Below are 24,822 nucleotides of genomic sequence, written 5' to 3'. Positions count from 1 at the left end.
AGAGATGATCTTAATTGCATATGCTGTTGAGATTGCACATGCATCATTCGTGTCAAGAGGCAATGTTCGTTAGTTCTCGTGGAGACTAGTGACTTGTCTCAAACCAGATAGGGGTTTGAAAGCTAAGAGAATGGGCTTTTTTGTGGTTATCTGTCCGTAGACAAGTTGTAGCTTATGCTTCAAGGCAACTTAAAGTTCGTGAGAGGAATTATCCGACGCATGATTTAGAGTTGGCTGCAGTTGTATTGGTTTTGAAACTTTGGAGGCATTATATGTTTGGGTCAAGGTTTGATGTGTTTAGTGATCATAAGAGTTTGAAGTATCTGTTTGATCAGAAAGAGTTGAATATGAGGCAAAGAAGATGGTTGGATTGGAATTCTTGAAGGACTGTAATTTTGGTTTGAATTACCATCTGGGTAAAGCGAATGTTGTAGATGATGCTTTGAGTATGAAGTTTTTGCATATGTCGATGTTGATGGTGCAAGAGTTAGAATTACTAGAGCAATTTTGAGATTCGAGTTTGGTTTGTGAAGAGACTTCTTGTGGTGTTAAGCTTGGTATGTTGAAGCTTACTAGTGGTTGTAACACCCCATTTCTACCCGGCGGATAATAATAAAAATCAGAGTGCAAAATTCAACATATATGGGATGCCACATTTTCAACACTAAAACAACGACATATTAATCACTTATAACATAGATACATAACACTTAATTCAGATGAACCGACAACAACATAGTTTAAACTTCAAACAAAATAACTTTTTATTATTAAAATAGTGGAATCTACAGTCATTCAACTTCAATTGACATAACATCTTTTGATTTAACTTAGAAACATTTTCGAAACAACAAGTGATAACAATAATTCATCAACTTAAAGTATTAACAACATTTAAACAACAATCGTTCATCCCCCCGAGTGTTACGTATCAGAACAAGACCCTCTTTAGTTAAACAACTTAAGACATCCACAAATTCAATCTCGAAATTCTACATCTATCCTTGAATACCTGCAAGTTACCCACGTTTCGAGGCAACATTTTCAAGCAGAAGGGGTGAGATATCAAATAATATAAACAAGTACATGATAATTAATATATTAGATAAGAATCATACAATTTCACAACTTTTTAACAACAACAAAACGACAATCAACAAACAACTTAAATCAAACACAACTTAATAACAACAACTTAAATCAATCGACACATCAACATAACAACTCATAAATGTACAACTTCAGATGCGACTCAACTATGCACATGCATGTGGTACCATTTGAGCATAACTCCCAACTTAGAAATTGCCAGTTTATCGAGGTATCAAGGCATAAGCCTTCGTCGCTAATTTTGCCGATCCAGGCCAACGTGGTGAGCATTAGCTCCAACTTAAAAATTGTCAATCCAAGCCAACTTAGAGATGCAAATGTATGTGACTCAATGAATGCAGCAATCACATACAACAACAACAACTTTCATCACAAGGCATAAGCCTACATCAACATTGTACCAATCAACAGGGATACTCATCGTCACTTCAACACAGGCCATAAGCCTACAACCTAATTCAACGCATCAACATCAACTTAAACTCAACACTGGTCATCAGTAATTCGGAACAAAACAACTTATTCAGCTGTACCTGTAAATCAACATATTCACATAATTCCCACAAAACAAACTAACTAACATTACCTACTAATATACCCGACTTACCCCGACAAGTTTCAATTAATTCCAGACAACTATTTTTTCCGCCTAATTATACTAATCGATACTATTATAATACTCTGCTATTAATACTTCTGACTTTACTGTTCCTGTCAATTTTCCTGATACAAATTCTTTCCTGCTAACTATCAATGTCATCAAAATTATACCATGCTACTATCTATCAGTTTTTGTCAAAATATTATTTCCTACTAGTTCTGCATAAAATTCTATTATGTTCTTATTCCTGCAAAATACTCTTGCTTCCTCCTACTAGCACACCTATAATTTATCATTAGTAAATTATTATTATAATACTATCTAATTCATGTTACTAACCTACTAATTCAATTATATATTATAAAGGTGCTACTACTCGCCATTAATAAAAAATAAAAAAAACTGCTACATACACCTACACACGTGGGAAGTGGGAGAAAATAAGGTGGGGCGCTCACCCTTACTCCATGGGGCGTTCGCTCTCTAGTATATATATATATATATATATATATATATATATATATATATATATATATATATATATATATATATATATATATATATATATATATATATTCCTTTGCAACCTAAGGGGCACCCGTCTTTTATGTTTGTGGCCCCCACCCATTTGCAACCCAAGGACCGCCTCGAGTGGATTGGGCCAAATCCAGGACATTTGGCCAGTCCAAAACAAAATTCATATAGACAATTTAAAAATGAAGTATTGAAATTATTGAAAATTTTAAATTAACTACAAACATTTCATCACCACAACTCAAACTTATTTGAGAGAAGTTTGAAAATTATGAAAATACATGGGGTGTGAGGTTTAATTGAAACGGTAGCATGTTAAATGCTTGTTTTTATTGCTTTTTTATTTTGACCCATTTGGGCCCGCTTGTTTTTATTGGTTTTTGATTTTGACCCAATTGGGCCCGTCTACAATTTTTTATTAACCAAAATATAAATTGAGAGGATACAAACCTACCAATACTCGCCGCAGTTAACAATATAAAACACTCTCTTCTTGGTTTTACCATTTGTTCAGATTCAGATATGACGGATGAAGTGGTAGAAGCAGTTCCAAAGTCTGTGATGGACGATGTATACACCCGTGCGAAGGTATCTGTGTGGTGGGATTTAGAAAACTGGGATGTTTGCAAGGATCTTGATCCTTTTAAAATAAAAGATAATATCTGTTCAGCACTCGCTGAGATGAAATACCGTGGTGACGTTTCCATCTTTTGCTTCGGGGACACATCTATAATTCCTCAAGATTTTCAGAGTGCTCTCGGAATTCCCATCAACCATGTTCCTGCCGGTAACTATATTTGATTTTAACCTAAATTGAAATTCGAATTCTGATTTATTTGTTTAGGGTTTTGTTAGACAGAGTAGAACTGATAAGAAATTATTATGTTTAAAGTTGTTAATAATATGTTTTGATTCAAATCTCAACCGCGTTGCGGAAGATTATGATGTTGTCATGTCTTCTGCTTTCTTTGTGTGAATATTGTATGTGCATATTGGGGGAATGTCTTTCTTTGTGTGAATATTGGGGGAATTTCTACTGCTTTCTTTGTGTGAATATTGTGTGTCAATATTGGGGGAATTTCTACTGCATTCTTTGTGTGAATATTGTGTGTCAATATTGGGGGATTTGATTCTGTTGTCACCGACAATTTATTACTTAGCATCACATCACATTCATTACAATATTTCATATCATTCTCTCACATTATCAACTCTATGTCTGTCAAGTTTTGATGCATTCTGTTTCTTTTGTTTTTAATAGCAAACAAATCTGAGAAAGATTTGAGGATCGTTGCTGGCATGCTGGACTGGTCATTTGATAACCCTCCACCTGCAAATTACTTGTTGATTTCGGATAATGTCCAATTTACTTATGCCGTCATGCGACTCTTAGAGATGAGATATAATATTCTTCTTGCAATATCCCACCAAAATGCACCTGAACGATCCCTACTTGGCCCTGCTAAGATTGTATGGCTTTGCACTAGTCTCTTCGCCGGAGGATCTCCAATATATATAAGGGAGTCTCCAATATATACAAGGGAGTTCGCCGGAGGATCTCCAATATATATAAGGGGGATTTCCAACAAACTTGACACGGCAACTGGTTCTGATTCTGAGGATTCTGAGGTTCATGCTGGAAATTAAAATTTTCAAAATGCAGAAAGGGGATTACTATTTTATGTTGATCTCTAGTATTTAAGTATCATAGGTATTTTTATTGTTACTTCTAAGCCTTCTGTTTGTCTTGGGAGATACTTAAAAACAGAATTATTAAGTTACGATGTTTTATTTTATGTCTGGAATTATTAAGTTATGTTTTATTATATGTCCCAAATTGATGGTTGTTCTTTCTGCATTCTATTTCCTTTCTATGCATCATGGTAATTATAATTTGAATGGTTGAAGATATTCATCATTGCATGCCCCTCTTAAGTCGGCCTAACATTTTTTAAATATTGTTGAAATGACTTATTTAATAAATCAAAATTTATAACAACTCAATTTTAATTAAGTAAATCTCAACCTTTACGATGGAATGGATGTAATTGAAGAGAAAATGTTGATATAAACAATTACAACCGATCCTTATCCTAATATCATTTTTAGAAAATTCAACTTTTAAAAGACTTATTTGAGAGTGTCCTACTAATCAACTATGTATCTATCATATAAGAAAATTAGGTGTTCGTAAAAACCCCTAATTACCCTTCTTATTCCATAATTATCCACGTGGATGAGTTTAGCATTAAACAACTTATTTTGTTTTGTTCCAAAATTCATTACTTACTATTTATCATAAAAAATAAATAAAATCAATCCTCATCCACGATCATCTCATTTTCTCCTATCGGTTCTCTTGACTCTTTCTCTCTCTCGAACTGCTTCATTATTCTTCCTTCTTCCTCTTTGTAAGATTTTGGATCTGTGAATTTTGAGGAGACATAAGCGATTGATGATTTGATTCAGAATATATATTCGTCGGATCTGAAGTTTGGATGGGTATTCATGTTGTTCAGGTGGTGAAGTTGTTCATGTCGAACAATCATCAACTTCATCAAGGTATGTTTAAATGCAGGACACCATTTTTAACTGTGTTTCACAATGCTTTAAATTGTTTTTCTTCTTGAAATTATAGATAGATTGATTATGGTAAGTCGGTTGTGGTGATGCATTTTCTGAATGGGATTCTTCTAATGAAATTTCGTTTAGTTTGAAGCATAAACATGGGGTGGTAACGAGGAGAAGAAAGGAACACCATGGACTGCAGAATAACATAGGTATATGAAATATTTTACTTCAATTTAGGTTTTGATTGTGTACTATTGTCTAACTAACATTTTGAATGTTGTCAATGTTTCCCTATTATTACAATGTTGTTGGTTGTTCTACTCATTCTGCATATTCAAATCAAGTTTTTTGTGTTGAATACTTCTTTTCGGAATGAACATCATAGATTTAGGTTTCTTGAATAATACAAATCTTGATGGTAGATGGTATTCAGTCCTTTGAAAGTTTAACATATAATTGTTAATCTTATAGTCATTTACATTACAAATTCAATGGATAATAATCTTTAATTAGGAACCTTAAAGATGTTTGAGTTTTGTTTGAAGTAGCCGTAAATTCAGGCTTGACATTAAGGTTGCAGCAGGTTTTGGCGACTCTATACGCATTTGCGAAGCCAAGACAATGGCTTTCACTGTTCAATATTTTGTTGAGAAGCCATGCGATGGAGAAAACATCAAGTCGGGTTATATTTTGTTGTAACTTATTTTGGTTTAATTTGTTGCAGATTTGGAGATGAAAAAGCATGTTGTTGTACGATATCACGGGAGTGTTTAGGCCAGGATCTTTTGGTTGCGGTTGCCAAGCGAGATTGATTCAGCTACAAAAGGGGTATGAGATTTGAATCGTGGTTTATCTGTCTGTTTAACATAAAAGATGTGTTTTGTAACTGTATGTGCGTATATATGTTCTGCAGTTAGAAACTAAGCTTTGGTTGCGTAATGATCCTTCTATGGATAAACTCTTTTTAGGCTGAATATTTGTGAAAAGAAATTCATCTGGTCAGGGTTCCCTCGCATTTTATACTGCGGAAAACAAAAGTTTTACTCCAACAATCGGTATTTCTACATATAATGTAACCCCTATGAAGGTACTGGCTATTGAACTTTTCAGTTGGCCTTTCATTACCCTATTCTGCTTTTGGTTTATTTGCAGTATAACCAAGTGGTCTGACATTTCTAGGCACGGGAAAAGTATTATTCCCTTTAAACTGTATGTTGTTACTTCTTGGCTTTTTAGAAGAGAACTTTGCATCTTTTACCTCTCTCTTGAAAGTATTACATTGCCAGTTGGGAATCCACCTACACTGAAAGTATTACTTTGCATTTTTTTATGTGCTTGTCTTTCTTGGAACTTCAGAATTTTGGGGAATCCACCTACACTGTTCATAAATTGTTTGACAGTTTTACATTGCCAATTGCCTAATATCAGGTTCAAGGAGCTATATTTGATCTTCCCGATGACATTGCTAAAGAGTTACTTGAGAAGGATATACCATCTGGAAATACTATTTCTAAAGTCGCTAAGGTAAATTAAAATTTGTAAGTTTGGATTGCATGCATGTGTCATAATTATCTTATTCCCAACCGAAATGTCGTTATTTGGCATCAATGATTATTTGTTCTGATTCCATTGTTGATGTTTTACTGTATAAGCTACCCCTTAAATATCTTGTGTGTCGACTAGATTTTTTTTTATGTAGCTTACTTAGTACATGTTATGATTGGTGGTGAGATTGGCCGAATAACTGTGATTTTGGCAAAGATACACTCTGGAGCTTCACAAAATCAAGTTAATGTCATTGATTTTTCCAAACTCAATGCCAATATTCATGGATTGAATTGTTTACTAAAATTAAATTGTTATGTTATGTAGTTGTGGCTGAGTGTGGAAAGCTTCCACTAGCTCTTAAAGTGATCGGAGCTTCGTTTGCAAAATCAGAATGAATTGTATTGGTTAAGCGATAAAACAAGGATTTCTCAAGGCTTAAGCATCGGTAAATCCTATGAACTTGATCTGATGGATAGAATGCCAATTAGTACTAATTACTTATCAAATTATATGCTTTTGAAATGCTGGAAAATGTAATTGAAGATGCTCAAGGCAATAAATTCGATATCGGCGCTGCTAGGAGGCTTTTAGCAGGTGGCGTGGCTGGAAGAATTGCGCAGACTGCAATTTATCTGTTGGATTTTATCGAAACTAGGATACAGACATGTGCCTCTAAGGTGGAAGAGCTTCTAATCTTGGAACACTCACAAAAAATATATGGATTCAAGAGGGACCTCAAGCTTTCAACATAGGACTTCTTCCATCTGTGATCGGTACAATTCCTTATGCTAGCATTGATCTCGCTGTTTACCATACATTGAAAGATATGTCTAGAAGATATATCATTCATGATAATGGTATGTTATTACTGCAACCTCAAACTTATTGATTAGTATTTTGTTTAATAATAAATTAGCATTGCTATTAAGTCTTTCGCCTTTTGAAAAGTGAATTAGTTTTTTTTATCTCTTTCATAGATCCTTGACAACGCAGAGAATATTTTGAGCAGTACATTGGGCTTTTGCAATTAATGGCCTTTGTCGTTGAGGAATGGCAGAAACAACATAATACTATACAAAATTAATTATACACACACTTATTGGCCATTGATTATGTAAATGTTGATTGTTGTGACACTATGTGGGACTTGGGTTGGGCTCCCTTTTCTTCTTTTTCAGGGTTGTATTGCATCATATCTGAAACCAAACGTCCCATCACTTTCCATGTCTTTTGGATGACGATTTCTCAACCATTTATGTCTATGGAACTTGTAAGAAGTTTTTTTCCCTTAATTGTATTCAAGAAAATATCCAAACAGTGATGAAACTATATGAGGAAATTTAAGGTACGTAAATGTGGTGCGTACACATTGCACTCACATATATGGCTTTGCCAAGGACAGTGTGATAATTGGTTTAAGCCACTCATTTTCTGTTGCCATTGAATATTGAGATGCCACAGTTCGTTCAAAAGAAATTTATGAAAATAAGACAATTTTTGGAAAATCAGCAGCAGAGGTAGCTCTAAAATTTGATTGTAGTTTAAAATATTAATGTATTGGGATAAAGTTGGAGGATGTAAAACTTACTTACAATAATCAAGTAGTAGCTGTAGCATTGTGTAAGAATGTTGGCGGTTTTCTTAGATGCCATGAACTTGCTTCAATGCTTGGTTAGTGGAAGCTCACACTTAAACATATTAAGTTGGTTGAGAAGGCTGGGTTCAGTTAACTACAATACTTCCTTATATGAGTCTTGACAATGCACTGGTAGTAGCTTCTCAATATGGTTTTTAATTCCATTAGCTTAATGGAGTTTTGGTGTTTAGACACTTTATGTGTATATTTTGGTTGGTTGCATGAGTGTTGGATATTGAGTGTTGAATATTGGTTTTAGATTATTATTTCATAGGATACTGAAAAAAAATCCTGGAGTGTGGTTTTTTCCATGCAATTCCAAAGGATACTTTGTCTCAGATGTATACATATTTTTTATTTACTTTTTATCTTCACATTATTTATCTTCACGTTATATAATCTCTTAAATCGAATATCCTCTGTATGCAATTATATAGATTAATCTCTTGAGTCGATTTTGGAGCACAATTAACAACAAAATTTACTTTTCAAATATTTAATTATAGTGTACCGAAAACAAATTAGGCAATGTTTTTTCAAAAACAAACAACTTAGATTCGCTGAACATAACATGTTTTTTCTTCTTTTAAAATTTTGTGGACTTTTAAGATTTCAATTGACAGAGTATTTTAAATATGATAAAAAAATGAACAACTTAGATTCGCTGAACATAACATGGCTTGTATCATTTTTTAAGTGGATTTGACCAAAGGGACCGGTGCATTATGCTCACTTTTTCTCATAATCCACACCATAATAGAAATTTGGCAGCTTATTGTACATAATTTAATACACATCTATCTACAATATAAGAAAAGAAATAGTTCTGGAAATTCTCAATATGTCCTGCTGATCAACCAAGCCTCCACGTGGATAGTTTGCAAGATTTTCTTTCAATTTTTTTTTTTATTATTATTATTAAAATCTTTCCTTTTCTTTGGTCATTGCAAACGTAAATCAATCTTTCTTTTGCTGTTAACCCTTCATCTCCTCCTTCTCTCTCCACCAACTCTCTTCATTATTCTAAATCTCCTTTTTTCATCACTCTTTCTCTCTCCTCCATTCCACTTCTCTTTTATGTGATTTCTCATTTTCTTCTCAAATCTCCTTCCCTAAACTCTAATCTCCTTTTTTACTACTTCCAAATTTCATGTCGACAGTGCCACTGTCACCATCACCGTCGTCACTGTGTCTCATATTTTATTTATGTCTTATTGTAGTCAACACAACAAAATGTTTCAATGATTCACATTAAGATTTGTAAAAGTTAAAATCTTTAAAAGTATAAGATACAAATTCTTATGGTTTTTGTTTTTAACTGTTTCATCTTTTATTTATTCAACATCACTAACATTATTTTTATGGTTTTCGTTTCAGATATGTTCTTATTCCTCAGATCTTGGGTTTTTTTGTTGATACAGAGTGATGATGAAGAGATCTTACTCACTTTTCTATTTCGTATAAATCCAAATCTGAATTTTTGTATGATTTATATTTTTCTTTTCAGACATGAGTTTTATCCTTTATGAAAGATCAATTTTTTTTGTTGCATAAGATTACAACATTATGGGATGAAAGGTTGGAATTTGTGAGAATAGGAATTATGTTAGAAAATTAATTCAAGTCAAATGTATCGAGGCTAGAATCGTGAACGAAATCACTTTCCTTATAAGTATTTCAAGCACTCTCAATATGTCTTAGAGTTGGAACGCAGGAATACCCAGGATAATTCAGCCTTTTATCGAGTTTGCGTAAGTGATCGGCCACCAATTTCACCTTGTTCCTATGTTCGAATCAATGGAAAAGCACTTCATTCGGTGGTATTTTAAGTCGTTTTAGTCTAGTTCTTAATTAGTTTTGTTTACCTTTGTATTTGAATTTGGTGTGTTACTTTTTCTAGTTTTTGTTGTTTTTCCATTGCTTTTGATCTTGTGTTGGTAGTGTTTTAAGTTATGCAGATACAGGGCATGATTCGAGACAAGAAAAAGTGAATTTTGGTGAGACAGAGCTGTGACACGGCCACCCGTGTCATGGGACACGGCCGTGTCAGACTTGCTGAAGAGAAGAACTTGAAAATATGAAAACCAAGAAGACAGAGTTGTGACACTGCCACCCGTGTCCCATGACACGGCCGTGTCAGACATGCTGAAGAGAAAAAGTTGAGAAATCTTAGAACCAAGAAGTCAGGGGTCTGACACGGCCACCCGTGTCCCATGACACGGCCGTGTCAGACATGTGCGCAGAAAAATTCTGATTTTTAACTTATGAAATCTGTCACTTAAGTAAGGGTATGATGGACTTTTCGTATGAGAATATTTGCTGTGAGGTATTTAGTCACTGTTTGGAAAGAAGAAAAACACTTTTTGACGGTCGGAGAATGTGAAAAGAAGGATTGGAAGCACTAGGGTTTGAAGCGAAGAAATCTTCAAGAGCATCCGCGATTGAAGATCAATTCCTATTCATCTTATTGTAATGTCTTCATCCTTAAATTCTGTTATTTTGACAATTGCCATGAGTAACTAAACTATTACTTGTTAGGGGGTGTCCCTGAATTGCTATTGTAATGAACCTAATTTCCTTTATGTTATGAAATTGTTATGTGTGTGAACTTATTTGATTGTGCAAAGTGCTTATTGCTTTATCTATTGGACAAATAGATTTTTGATTTACGGTTAAGGGTTAGGTCGGACAAACCACCTTATCGTTGTTTGCACAATAATATTACGGTTGTTATTGCTTAGGAATGAGGATTCTCCGTAGTAACCGTAATAATCTTGATAAATTATATTACGCTTGATCACTTCTTGAATTGCTAAGGAATTAGGATACAAGACAGTATCAAAAGGTTTTCCGCTAAGGAATTAGGGAAGATAACTCTTGAGATTCGGTAATAATTCATGTACACTGATATTTCGTAAACAAGGATTAAAGGTTGTTGCAAGGCAATTCATACACTTGACCCTAGCATAATTTCTCATACTGTTTTAAAGTCATTTTTACGCTTTCTATTAATTTGTTATCATTTATCGTTATTTCCAAACAAACAACAAAACCCCCATGTTCTTTTGTTCAATTGAATCGTTACGATAACTTATATTTCCTACGCAGTCCGTGAGTTCGATACTTGGGGATTAATCCCATTATTACTACATCGGTAAAAATAGTACACTTGCTATTTTACCGGTCAAGTTTTTGGCGCCGTTGCCGGGGACTGCCAAATTATAAGTTAAAAAATAGTTCAATTGAATTTTTGTTGCTCTGCAACTAAAATTTTTATTTTTATTTGCTTATTACTTATAATCGTCTAACCTTTGTATGCGAGGTAAAGCCTCAGCAGAATTTATTTTTGACGCAGAACCAGAACGATCATTGCGAGCTAGGCTTCGAAAAGCGAAGCAAGAACGACTGGAAGCATTAGAAGACATTCTGACAACTTCGGAATCTGATAACGAGGAAATTCTCTCTATTCATTTTGAGCATTCAGATTCGGAGGCTGAAACGATGGCAGCTCCCGTAGAAAGGTTGTTAGGTGATTATGGTGGAGCAAATGCACCAGCTGGCCGGATGACAATTGTAAATCAACCGGTCGATGTTGCTCACTTTCAGCTACACCCAGCAACGATTCGACAGCTGGAGAAGAAACCATTTTCAGGAAGAATAAATGAAGATGCTAATAAGCATTTACAAAGGTTCCTTACTATGACAACATCTCTGAAGATAGAAGGACACTCTGAAGAAGCCAAGAAGTTGGTTATGTTTCCATTCACGTTAGCGGATGACGCTGAAGAGTGGTTCTACTCATTACCTGCTGGGAGTATTACCACATGGCAACAAATGGAGTCAACCTTTCTGAATGAGTATTTTCCCACTGCTGTTTATATCCGTAAGAGGTATGATATTGTTAATTTTAAACAGAAGGAAGGAGAATCACTTGGAGATGCTTATAAGAGATTCAAGAGGTTGTTGGTGGCATGCCCAACTCACAACATGGATGTCACTGAACAAATGCAGAATTTTCTGAATGGTCTTAAAATGAAGACTAAGCAATTGATTGACACTGCAGCTGGTGGCTCATCCAACTTTTCAACAGCCACTGGTGTTAAAAAAATCATAGAAGCTATTGCGGCCAATGAACACTTGGAGTTATATGACCGTAGTGTTAGCCAACCTGAAGGATTAGTGGATATGAAATTGTCAACGCAAGTTGTGAAAATAGAAGATCAGGTAGCTGCGGAAGTTGAGCGGAGATTGAAACAGATGGGTCTTGAAAAACAAACAGTAGCACAAGTTCAACCGGCTCAAGCAAGTCAACCGGTGGGGTGTGAAATATGTGGAGGACCTCATTTTACTGTTCAGTGTGTTGCTACAGCTCAGCAAGTGGAGGAAATAAAGTTCTTGAAGCAAAACAACCCCTACTCAAATACCTACAATCCGGGGTGGAAAAATCATCCAAATTTTTCATGGAAGGATCAAACGGGGAATGCTCCTAAACAAGAGGTTATTCCATATCAAGGTAAGCAGTCGCAGCAACAGTATAGACCTCCTCAACAACATTATCAACAACCTCAGCAACAGGCCCCCAGAAAAGCAAATTGGGAGATTGCCATCGAAAAAATGGCAGCTCAAAGCTCTCAGTTTCAAGAAGAAACAAGGAGTAATTTTCGAAACACGGGTGCATCCATAAAAAATCTTGAGGTTCAGATGAGTCAGATAGCACAAAAACTCGCCAATGCTCAACCACAAGGTGCCTTACCTAGTGGAACGGTTACAAACCCAAGGGAGCATCAGAATGTGAATGTCATCTCAACAAGAAGTCTGAGGAGATCAAAACCTGAAGAAGAAGAGGAAATAGATGACAACTTAGTCATAGAGGTAGATCTAGAAGTGAGAGAAAATCCGAAAGAGCCTGAAGTAGTGATATCACCAGTTAAGCCGCTGGAAGAGAAAAATAAGAAAGAAACTAAACCGGTGGTCAAATTACCATTCCCTTCTAGAGTGGCCAAGAAGGATTCGAAAGAGAAGGATTTTGAGAAGTTTGCTGCAATGTTCAAGAAGTTAGAGATTAACTTGCCTTTCTTTGAAGCACTTGAGAATATGCCTTTGTACAAGAAATTTATGAAAGAGGTAATTTCTAAGAAGAAACAAGTGGGAGATGAGCTGAAAGTTAGAATCGAAAAGTGTGGTAGAGTCTCGCCAGAAAGGAGGATTCCAACCAAGAAGAAAGACCCTGGAGCAGTGGCAATTCCTTGCACTATCAATGATAGAACGTTCAAGAAGGTGCTAATTGATTCTGGTTCTAGTGTAAGTTTAATGCCATTGTCTATTTTCAAAAAGCTTGACATTGGAAAGATAAGCGAGAGTGAGACAAAATTGAAATTTGCTGATCACACCATTAAGCAGTCATATGGTATAGCTGAAGATGTATTAGTAGAGATCGGTAAGTTTATCTTTCCAGTTGATTTCCACATCATGGACATTCCCGAAGATGAAGAAACTCCTATCCTTCTCGGTCGACCATTTTTGCTTACTAGTCGCTGCAATTTTGATATTGAGAAAGGGACACTGACGGTAAAGTCATTTGATGAAGAGGTAACATTGAAGGTGTTGGAAGTCAATAAGCATAGTGCAGATGGAAATAATAAACTTTCGGTTGGAACAATTAAAACTGAAGGAGAGAGCAAAGGTCCAAAACCTCTCCTAGAAAAAGTCTCAAGCATAGTCTGTGAGGTGACTTTATCGCATGCATCTGTCATAATTCCTAAGTTCATTCAAAAAGTTAAGAAGAAGAAGAAAGAGGAAAATCAAGGTGAGGAGATGAAGGTGGGTAATGATTTGAAGAGAAAAGTGGTCCATGCTTTTCGTCTTCCTGAGTTCGTGGTTGCGGAGGTGACAAGCAACCAGGTTTGGAGGAGGAAGTACCCTCCCTAATAAAGGATAATGGACCGTCGAGCCATGCGACGTTAAACGAAGCGCTTCGTGGGAGGCAACCCACGGGATTTCTTTTTAATAAGTTTTATATGTTTTTGCATTTTATTATGTAGGTACAAACAGTGTGTCTCTTGCGAAACGAGAAACGAGTTGAGAAAACAATTCAATTTGGAGGAATTCAGGGGTCTGACACGGGCACCCGTGTCCTGTGACACGGCCGTGTCACAAACCCTGGAGGATTTTATTTTTGAAACTCTTTTTTGGAAGGAAGGCAGAGTCCTGACACGGCCACCCGTGTCACGTGACACGGTCGTGTCAGGCAGGGGCGCTGATTTTTGGTGAAATTTCATTTTCTTTATGGTGGGCCCCCTATCAACCCTCCACCTCCGCCTCAGTGAGCACTGTAAGTCTCCCTTATGCTTGCTTATACATTGAGGACAATGTTAAGTCCAAGTGTGGGGGAGGTTCTTTCGTTTTAAGTTATTTTATGTTATTTCCGTTTTTGTTATTTCCTTATTTTATGTGTGTTTTGAGTTTTCTGTGCACCAGGATGAATGTGATTCCAGAGGAAAGTATCATGGGAATTAAGGTGAAAAGGGGAAAAGACGCATCTTAAATTGGCATCCGGGACACCTGTGAAAGTTGGCACAACTGGAGAAAAATGCTAGACGCAACTTGATGGTGCCAAGTGAATGAGTTTAGAGCAACCCGAACCGGACATGAAGTTGTAAAAAATGGAGACCATTTTTGAACCTGTATGCAATGCCAAACCTGTGAGGATATATAAAGCCAAACACTTCAATTCATCATGAGAGAGCATCGGGTATGGCATCATCACTCTAATTTTGCATTTGTTCTTCATATAGTACACACATCGATCACACACACTGAGGCATTTATTTATTTTTCTCTTTAACCCTGAGCCTTTCGCACCCAACCTTGTTGTTTATCATCCTTTGTAACCATCTTAAACCATCATCCATGTTTTCTTTTTCGTATTCACAATCCCTTTTGTTTCCTTTATTTTTGGTGTTAACTATAAGTCCGAGTCCGATAGAAAAAGTTATGTTTGGGGTAACCAAGTCCGGTGACAAAAGAATGAGGCAAGTGTGAAAAAGAAAAGAAAAAAAAGAACACATGAAAAGAGATGTGTTGTGAAAAAAAAAAGAGAAAAAAATGATTTCGATACACACTTGCCATCATGTAAAGAAGTTAAGAGTCCGGAAAGCGAAAAAGCGCTAAACACCCCAAACATGATGTAATGTGCAAAAAGATATCGGACTAATTAGTTAATACCGAACCATAAACCATAGTACCTACTTTCTTTGTTTATCCTACCTACCCCAAGCCCCATTACAACCCATAAGTCCTCTAAAAGTGTGTGTTGTTGATATTGAGGAAGTATGTTAGAATGTTTACAAAACAAAGAGTAGATATGTATGCCTTGATGAGCGAGTGAAACACTTAACCCCGAGAGAAGTTGTGAGAGTGTGATTGAGCTTGCAGGTAAAAGAATGAGTCAAAATTGAAGTACAACGGAAAAGTTCGGGGAGGGGGATCGAACACTTTGACACGAAGTAATTATCAAGTGTGGAAGCATCAGTTGTGTTGTGGAGAATAAGAAAAATTCATAGGTGTCCTCTTGTTTTCTCGTCCATCACTTGAGGACAAGTAATGAGCTAAGTTTGGGGTTGTGATCGGCCACCAATTTCACCTTGTTCCTATGTTCGAATCAATGGAAAAGCACTTCATTCGGTGGTATTTTAAGTCGTTTTAGTCTAGTTCTTAATTAGTTTTGTTTACCTTTGTATTTGAATTTGGTGTGTTACTTTTTCTAGTTTTTGTTGTTTTTCCATTGCTTTTGATCTTGTGTTGGTAGTGTTTTAAGTTATGCAGATACAGGGCATGATTCGAGACAAGAAAAAGTGAATTTTGGTGAGACAGAGCTGTGACACGGCCACCCGTGTCATGGGACACGGCCGTGTCAGACTTGCTGAAGAGAAGAACTTGAAAATATGAAAACCAAGAAGACAGAGTTGTGACACTGCCACCCGTGTCCCATGACACGGCCGTGTCAGACATGCTGAAGAGAAAAAGTTGAGAAATCTTAGAACCAAGAAGTCAGGGGTCTGACACGGCCACCCGTGTCCCATGACACGGCCGTGTCAGACATGTGCGCAGAAAAATTCTGATTTTTAACTTATGAAATTTGTCACTTAAGTAAGGGTATGATGGACTTTTCGTATGAGAATATTTGCTGTGAGGTATTTAGTCACTGTTTGGAAAGAAGAAAATCACTTTTTGACGGTCGGAGAATGTGAAAAGAAGGATTGGAAGCACTAGGGTTTGAAGCGAAGAAATCTTCAAGAGCATCCGCGATTGAAGATCAATTCCTATTCATCTTATTGTAATGTCTTCATCCTTAAATTCTGTTATTTTGACAATTGCCATGAGTAACTAAACTATTACTTGTTAGGGGGTGTCCCTGAATTGCTATTGTAATGAACCTAATTTCCTTTATGTTATGAAATTGTTATGTGTGTGAACTTATTTGATTGTGCAAAGTGCTTATTGCTTTATCTATTGGACAAATAGATTTTTGATTTACGGTTAAGGGTTAGGTCGGACAAACCACCTTATCGTTGTTTGCACAATAATATTACGGTTGTTATTGCTTAGGAATGAGGATTCTCCGTAGTAACCGTAATAATCTTGATAAATTATATTACGCTTGATCACTTCTTGAATTGCTAAGGAATTAGGATACAAGACAGTATCAAAAGGTTTTCCGCTAAGGAATTAGGGAAGATAACTCTTGAGATTCGGTAATAATTCATGTACACTGATATTTCGTAAACAAGGATTAAAGGTTGTTGCAAGGCAATTCATACACTTGACCCTAGCATAATTTCTCATACTGTTTTAAAGTCATTTTTACGCTTTCTATTAATTTGTTATCATTTATCGTTATTTCCAAACAAACAACAAAACCCCCATGTTCTTTTGTTCAATTGAATCGTTACGATAACTTATATTTCCTACGCAGTCCGTGAGTTCGATACTTGGGGATTAATCCCATTATTACTACATCGGTAAAAATAGTACACTTGCTATTTTACCGGTCAGTAAGACCGACGAAAACTCGGATGTAGCGAAGAGTGTCTGGAATTTTAGTGAAGATAATAGGCTTATCAGATGTACAATTTTGTTATTGATTTCTGAATCAAGAATGAGGTTTTTATAGGCCACTTTAGTATTGTTTATAAGGTAGCGACCCTTCGTGAAACAATTCCTTTTTCAAAAGTTACAATGCTTGGCCTATTGCAACATTTACCAAGAGTTGCATGTTTTCATTCTGCAACACTTCACGAAGTGTTGCCTATTTCTGATTCAAACTACAAACAGCCTATTGCAACACTTCACGAAGTGTTGCCTATTTTCATATCCAAAATACAAACTTCACATAGATATTTTCTTGTCATTTTGGAACACACCTATGGTGATTAAATATTATTAGATATTAATAATTTCCAACAATCCCCCACTTGTTCTAATAATGACAAGATCAATTCCAGAAAAAAGGAAACAAAGAATGTTAATACAATTAAGTATCTTTCGATTTTAAACTTAATCTTAGTAAGGATAACGCAAAGTCTAATCGGAATATTAGGTAGCAATGCTTTTAAACCATTAATCCATATGATTATACCGGCGTTACGTTACACACATTCTTTAAGGGTTCTTCGCCTACATTTCTCGCCTACCACTATTTATGGCCATGTGCTTTTCCTGTTCTTCATGAATTTTCATGAGAGAAACTCCAACTCTCACTTTAAGACGGCACCATCTCAAAATTCACATAGGTGAAGTTCATATTGTGTCATTTTCCATGAGACACGTACCCTCGGTATTGAACTTCATTAAGAGTTTAAAAGAAAACTCAACCCTCATTTTTAAGGTCAACATTATCACGAAATGTTTGACAATTATCCAAATCAACGACTTGTTGTTACCCATTAAAAATCTTGAGGTTAATGTTCTGTTAACGTAAGATTGGGTTGTCGCCGCTGTCGAAACTCTTACTCAAGGAGTTTCAACCTCATACCTCTCGAGGTTGTTTTTTTTTACTAAGTCTCTGGCAAGTGGCTTAGTAAATGAATTTCCCCAAATTATAGATCGATCGTATATATGCGAGTAAATGATTACATCTTTAATCAATTTTCTCACGAATGTCTAAGGTCTCAGTGCCCAGACTTTTTATTTTACACTTATCTGAATTCTCTTGTTAAATTGGCTTGACTAACACATTGTGTTATCACCTTTGAAACATTGTGTTTAGCCAATGGAACTTCTGAAAGAAGGTCCCTCAACCATTTAACTTCTTTGACCAGTGGAAGCGAGATCCACACACCATGGCTCCATGGTCAAGATAGTGAAGTATGCTTGTTTCTTGCTCTTCCAAGAAATCTCACCCCCAAATAATGTAAATATCCACTTAGTTGTAAATATATGATCTCCAACACTCGATATCCAACTCATATTGGTATATCCTTCTAATATGGCAAGAAACCTACCATAATGGAGGTCAAGATTTGGTTTTAAAAGATAATCAAAATCCTTGTGATGTCCTTCGAGTGCTCACCATTTGGATTGCTAGTAAATCTACTCATTTACTATTTGCAACTGCTATATCGTATATAGTACATTGCATTAGAAAACCAATTTCACTTGTGTATTCTAATATAGCCATAGCTCTCCCATCATCATTTTGACACTAAGATCAAATTGAATATTCACTTTTTGAAACATGAAAGTTTGAACTTATCAAGAACTTTCTCAACAAAGTGTATTTGACTAAGTTCATAACCCCCACTATTTTTGCATTACTTTGATCCCCAAAAGAGTGTCAATTAGTCTAAGATATTTCATCTTGAATGTGGAAGTTTTCTCAATATAGTGTGTTTAACTATGTTTTAAACCCCCACTCTTTCGCTTTACTTTGATCGAAAAGACTGTCCACTATTTCAAGATTTTTATCTTGGTTGTGGAAGTTAGAAACCTATCTGTTTCTAAGATTCCATTCATTTTTTTTTTTGATAATGATCAACATGTAATCAACATAGAGACAAAGGAATATCATAATATTCTTACACAACTTTGCGTACAAACACTTATCACAAGAATTAGATGAAGAAGGTTTTTAGATGATCATGCATGATAATGCAAGAAGGTTTTTAGATGAAGTGAGAGATAAAACTATGAGCAATTTAAAATAAATAGTATGAATTGCAATGAGTACCTTAGTTATGTTCACTTCTCTCAAATATTCTTTTGAACTTCTATGTTCAACCTTCTTGATCAACTACATCGTTGATGTGCATGACACTTTTGAACCTTTTCTTCTTTGATAATCTTTGTCTTCATCAAAACTAAATATAATATATAATTTCACAATCTCCCCCTTTTTGATGATGACAAACTCTTTGAATTCTTGTTTTGATAAGATTGAAAATTCTCCCTCTAACTTGTGTGTCTCCCCTTTAGTTTGTGTGTCTCCCCTTTAGTTTGTGTGTCTCCTCCTTAATCAGAGAATCTTACAATGACAAATTCAAACTTTTAATGTCTTTGTTTCGGTGCTTGTTTTAATCCATACAAGGATTTAACAAGCTTATACACCTTTTTGTTCATCAGTAGGAACTATATAACATTCTGATTGCTCCATATAAATCTCCTCATTGAGATTTCTATTTAGGAATGTCCTTTGACATTTATTTGATGAAGCTAATGCAAACAAAACTATAATTTTCATTATGCTTGCTTCTAGTGCACATGTGTCAAAATAATCAACATCTTTATTTTGTCTAAAACCCTTGGTTACTAATCAATCCTTGTAGATTTTTAATGTACCATCACTATGATACTTTCTTCTAAACATCCATTTGCATCCAATGAATTTTGATCTTTTAAGTAGATCGACAAGTTCCAAGTATGGTTTGACATTATTGAATCTATTTCATCTTGGATATCATTATTCCAAAAATAGATTCCTTTGAAGCTACTGCTTCCTTATAAGGCTTAGAATCGTCTTCCACTTGAAGAATAAGAACATCACAAACAAAACTCTCACTATTTTCTTCTACACAAGCGAAATAAGTCGAAAAGTGATTTTGTTCGGTCTTATATCCTTAGCCTTTCAGACTTTGCTTATTCTAAGTTCGATTTGTTTTCAACATTCATTGACGAACTTTCGATTTATTTTTCAACAATCCTCATGAGGTTCTTCGAAATTTCTTATCCTCCTTGATAAGATTCTTAAAATTCCACATCTCAGAATTTAATAGTTACATAAGACTCAAATTTCAGAGACATTATGAACTATCTTTGAATAATATTCATATTTCTTATAATAAATTTTATTTAATATAAACATGCTATTTCCATATTTAACATTTTATTTCATATTTATTATTCAGACAAAAATATATAAATAGATTTGACTACAACAAATCTCTTGTCATTTGTGTAGAAAATAAATCCACCAATCCATATTATATAACATAAACAGATTATTTATATAGCTTCAAATCAAAATTCATTTGATAATTTAGAGTTGTACACTTTAACATAATAGTTCTAAAATAAATTAATTATATATATAATATCAAAGAAGAGCCATGCATTGTTTGAAGCCTTATGTCCACCACTTTAACACAAACTTTCAAACATACAAGTAACAAATCTGTATATGTTTATTTATTTAAGTTTTTCAATTATAAATCAATAGTCTCTCAGTATGTATGTAGAATGGTGGCTTTGTTTCAAAATTAACGAACCGACACTTTGTAGTATGATGCTGGCTTTATTTCAAAATAAACGAACCGGCACTTTATAGATTAATAAAGGAGGCTATTAGAACATACATAACAACGAACTAAATTTCAAAGACATTAAATTTCAAAGACACACAACTGCAATTATATTTTACAGTAAATTTCAAAGACATTTATTACGGCACTTTGAATAATCTCTATACAAAATGGTTTCAAAACTATTCTAATCATATTGAATAATTATTACCGAAAATTACAAAATCGAAAATCAAATTCTAAAATCAATTGTTAGATTATTTCAATTTTTTTTTAGAAGCTTGATATTATGATTTTCAAAGTGCTTTAATATTTATGAGAAGCGGTAAAACGTACCCGAGTTCATGATACTAATTCTTCTTGTATTCTTGATTTGATTTATTTTCTCCTTTCTTCGATGCTTGAAATTGAAACCTCGATAGCCATTATTGAAATACTTATAAGATTGTTAGAAAATTAATTCAAGTCAAATGTATCGAGGCTAGAATCGTGAACGAAATCACTTTCCTTATAAGTATTTCAAGCACTCTCAATATGTCTTAGAGTTGGAACGCAGGAATACCCAGGATAATTCAGCCTTTTATCGAGTTTGCGTAAGACCGACGAAAACTCGGATGTAGCGAAGAGTGTCTGGAATTTTAGTGAAGATAATAGGCTTATCAGATGTACAATTTTGTTATTGATTTCTGAATCAAGAATGAGGTTTTTATAGGCCACTTTAGTATTGTTTATAAGGTAGCGACCCTTCGTGAAACAATTCCTTTTCCAAAAGTTACAATGCTTGGCCTATTGCAACATTTACCAAGAGTTGCATGTTTTCATTCTGCAACACTTCACGAAGTGTTGCCTATTTCTGATTCAAACTACAAACAGCCTATTGCAACACTTCACGAAGTGTTGCCTATTTTCATATCCAAAATACAAACTTCACATAGATATTTTCTTGTCATTTTGGAACACACCTATGGTGATTAAATATTATTAGATATTAATAATTTCCAACAAATTATGGTTCTGTTTTATGGAACTCAACAATCAACCAGGTAATATGGTAAGCCTCATTTTCCCCCTTTTCATCTTCTTCTGCCAACCTTTAAAAACTCACCTTATTTTTTCTCCTCACTTCTACAAATCATGAAAATTGGTAAATTCTCCTTTGTTATTTGATTTCTTTTCTCAATTTTGGATTTTTTTAATGTTATTCCTAAGGGTTTACTATAACTTTTAAAAACTCACCTTATTTCTTCTTCTCACTTCTTCAAATCATGAAAATTTATAATTTCTCCTCTGTTATTTCATTTCTTTTCTCAATTTTGGATTTTTTTTTTATGTTTTTCCTAAGGGTTTACTATGGGTAATATTTTATTTTAATTAAAAAATATCTCTTTAAAAGACATATTGATGAACACTATAATTTGAATAATATCAAATTCTCCTATGTATAAGTTGTTTTTTTGGAAAATATCCTATTTGTTTGCTTAATTTCTTATGATTTGTCTGCAATATATTAACTATATTTGTATTTATTCTATATTCGGCAGGGATTGTGGCTTCTGGTTGCAAATCTCACGATATTTTCTTATGAATTATGTAATATACTATGATCGACAAACTAAATAATAGTACATATTATCAATTTAATTTTAATAGTAATATTTTGTGCAATTTTTCGTTAGAATGTAGACTACAATAAAAACAAATTAATACAAATAAAAATAAATAAAAATAATAGTTTGGGGATCTAAATACAATAAAAATATGTGTTATTTATTAAAATTTATTTATTTTCATATTTATTGTTTAATCATTTTCATTTAAAACGAATTTATTGAGATGTAGAATATAGGATATTTGTAGTTTAAAATAAAAAGTAATTCAATATATATTATTTGACATATTTTGATTGAGTTATAATTTGCATTTAAGATAATCAATGTCAATAAATAATAAAAAATAAAGTCATAAATTTTTTAAATGATATAAATGGTAGAGTTATAATTTTAATTGGAAGATGAATATTTATATTAAATAATAAAAGATTAGGTATGTAACAAAAAAAAAGATTAGGTTTAAAAATAAATAATTAATTATATGATGGTCATTGTTTAGTTAGAATTTTCATTTTTAAATAAATATTAAAATAAATAATTAGATTTAAAAATAAATAAATAATTAAAAGATTTATTTTAATATTAAATTATATAAAGATAATACTTATACAGAAAAAAATTGATATTTTGTATTAATTTATATGGTAGCTAATAAATTTCAAATAATTTGATTAATTTAATTACCATTTAATTTCTTATTATTCAGTATCATTTACTATCATAATAGTCATTATAATGATTTTGGTAGTAAACAATTTTAATGTTAAAGTTTTTTTTGGTGATAAAATAGACTTAGCCAACAAAAATAAATGATTTTATTTTAAGGTTCAAAATACATTCCAATGCAATAAAATGTAATAATTTCGAAAATAAAGATTGAAAAGATATTACTTTCAACGACTTATAATCAATTAAATAAATCAAAATACTGCATATGAAAAGTAAAAAAGTCAAGTAAAATAATTGGTTGAAATTGATATGAGATATGTATATATATATATATATATATATATATATATATATATATATATATATATATATATATATATATAAAAGAAAATTTATGCTTCTAAAATAAAATTAATAATATTTTTAAGTTAGTTTTAATGTATAAATGTGATGCAAAAATAAGATTATGTTTTACTAAATCTTGTGTACATGGAACATGAAGTTATTGATCAAAATATTGATTATTAACGGGACATGAAATTACTGATCAAAATATTGATTATTAACGGGACATGAAATTACTGATCAAAATATTGGTTATTACGGGACATGAAGTTGCTGATCGAAATATTTTTTAAGGTACACGAGTACATGCAGTTATTGATAAAACTAATATTTGTACATTAGAACATGGAGTTATTGATCAAAATATTGATTATTAACGAGACACTTTTCTATAATTTAATTAATTTTTTTACGGGTACCAGACATTTTTCTATACATTTAATTATTATTTTTTCACGGGTACCAGACACTTTTCTATACATTCAATTATTATTTTTTCACGGGTACCAGACATATTTCTATACATTCAATTATTTTTTTTTAATAGATACCAGACATTTTTCTATTAAAAAATATACATCTGAAACAAATGCGGGTCCCATACCAGAACCCGTGCGGACGCACGGGTTTGTTACTAGTTAGGGAAGAGTTTACATATTTAATACAATATTAAATAATTTAATGATTTATTTAATACAATATTTTATATTTATTTTTTAAAATTGATAAATTGATTAAAATTTGTGTCACTTTTAAATTTATTAACAATGATTTTATAAAAAAAATGCTTATCAGTACGAAAATGAAAAAACAAGAAATGCAAGAATAGATCTCAACCATCCATTATCACCACAATCTTATTATTTCTATTAAAAAGGAAGTTAAATTTAAAATTAATTTAAAATTCACTACTAAAATAGTGACACATATTCATTCTTGCATTTCTTTTTTAAATTGCTCCGTACTAAATAGCACTACTATTTTATAAAATCCGTGAAAATAATTTTTTTAAACTATTAAAGAATACAAGGAATAATTTTAGCGGAAGAAAAATCATTACTTTTAAGAACTTATCTAAATTTATCATAATGGTCTTTATTTATCATTGATAGTATAATAAAATATATGATACAAATATATTTATATACAAGAAAATTTTATATACTTTATATTGAACTTTATTTTTATATGTGAGAAATAGTGTACCGGTGATCAAATACTAAAAGTGTATTGTTAAAATAAAATTAATATTTATATACAAGAATTATATAGTTGATCCAAATATTTGAATACATGGAAAAATTATTTTTATTTATAAATATATGTTTTTATTTTTTAAAATAATAGATTTTTTTGGTTAAATAATGTTGTTTTTCTATTTTTTCATTCTTATTATATTTTAAA

At 33.2% G+C, this 24,822-nt stretch overlaps 1 protein-coding gene and 1 long non-coding RNA gene across 2 annotated transcripts; both read left to right on the top strand.

The window, feature by feature from the left end:
• The first annotated feature begins 2,693 nt into the window (after window positions 1-2,693).
• Window positions 2,694-4,099, top strand: LOC131596353 (uncharacterized). The gene is made up of 2 exons (XM_058868982.1): window positions 2,694-3,032; window positions 3,507-4,099. The coding sequence occupies exons 1-2, from the start codon at window positions 2,768-2,770 to the stop codon at window positions 3,890-3,892; spliced, it is 651 nt and encodes a 216-aa protein (XP_058724965.1). The 5' UTR covers window positions 2,694-2,767; the 3' UTR covers window positions 3,893-4,099.
• Window positions 4,100-6,610: 2,511 nt separating this feature from the next.
• LOC131596354 (uncharacterized) lies at window positions 6,611-7,593 on the top strand. The gene is made up of 3 exons (XR_009282292.1): window positions 6,611-6,809; window positions 6,908-7,221; window positions 7,342-7,593. It is a non-coding gene; the product is annotated as an uncharacterized LOC131596354 (long non-coding RNA).
• The last annotated feature ends 17,229 nt before the right edge of the window (window positions 7,594-24,822 follow it).

Source organism: Vicia villosa, linkage group LG4, assembly GCF_029867415.1.
Source record: "Vicia villosa cultivar HV-30 ecotype Madison, WI linkage group LG4, Vvil1.0, whole genome shotgun sequence".
Lineage (NCBI taxonomy): Eukaryota > Viridiplantae > Streptophyta > Magnoliopsida > Fabales > Fabaceae > Vicia > Vicia villosa.
This window is presented reverse-complemented; position numbering and strand designations above follow the sequence as displayed.

Bases quoted from the DNA above. Each gene is read 5' to 3' on its own strand.
- LOC131596353 (XM_058868982.1), top strand. From the start codon at position 2,768: ATGACGGATGAAGTGGTAGAAGCAGTTCCAAAGTCTGTGATGGACGAT. The intron at 3,033-3,506 runs GTAACTATATTT...TGTTTTTAATAG, and splicing joins CATCAACCATGTTCCTGCCG to CAAACAAATCTGAGAAAGAT.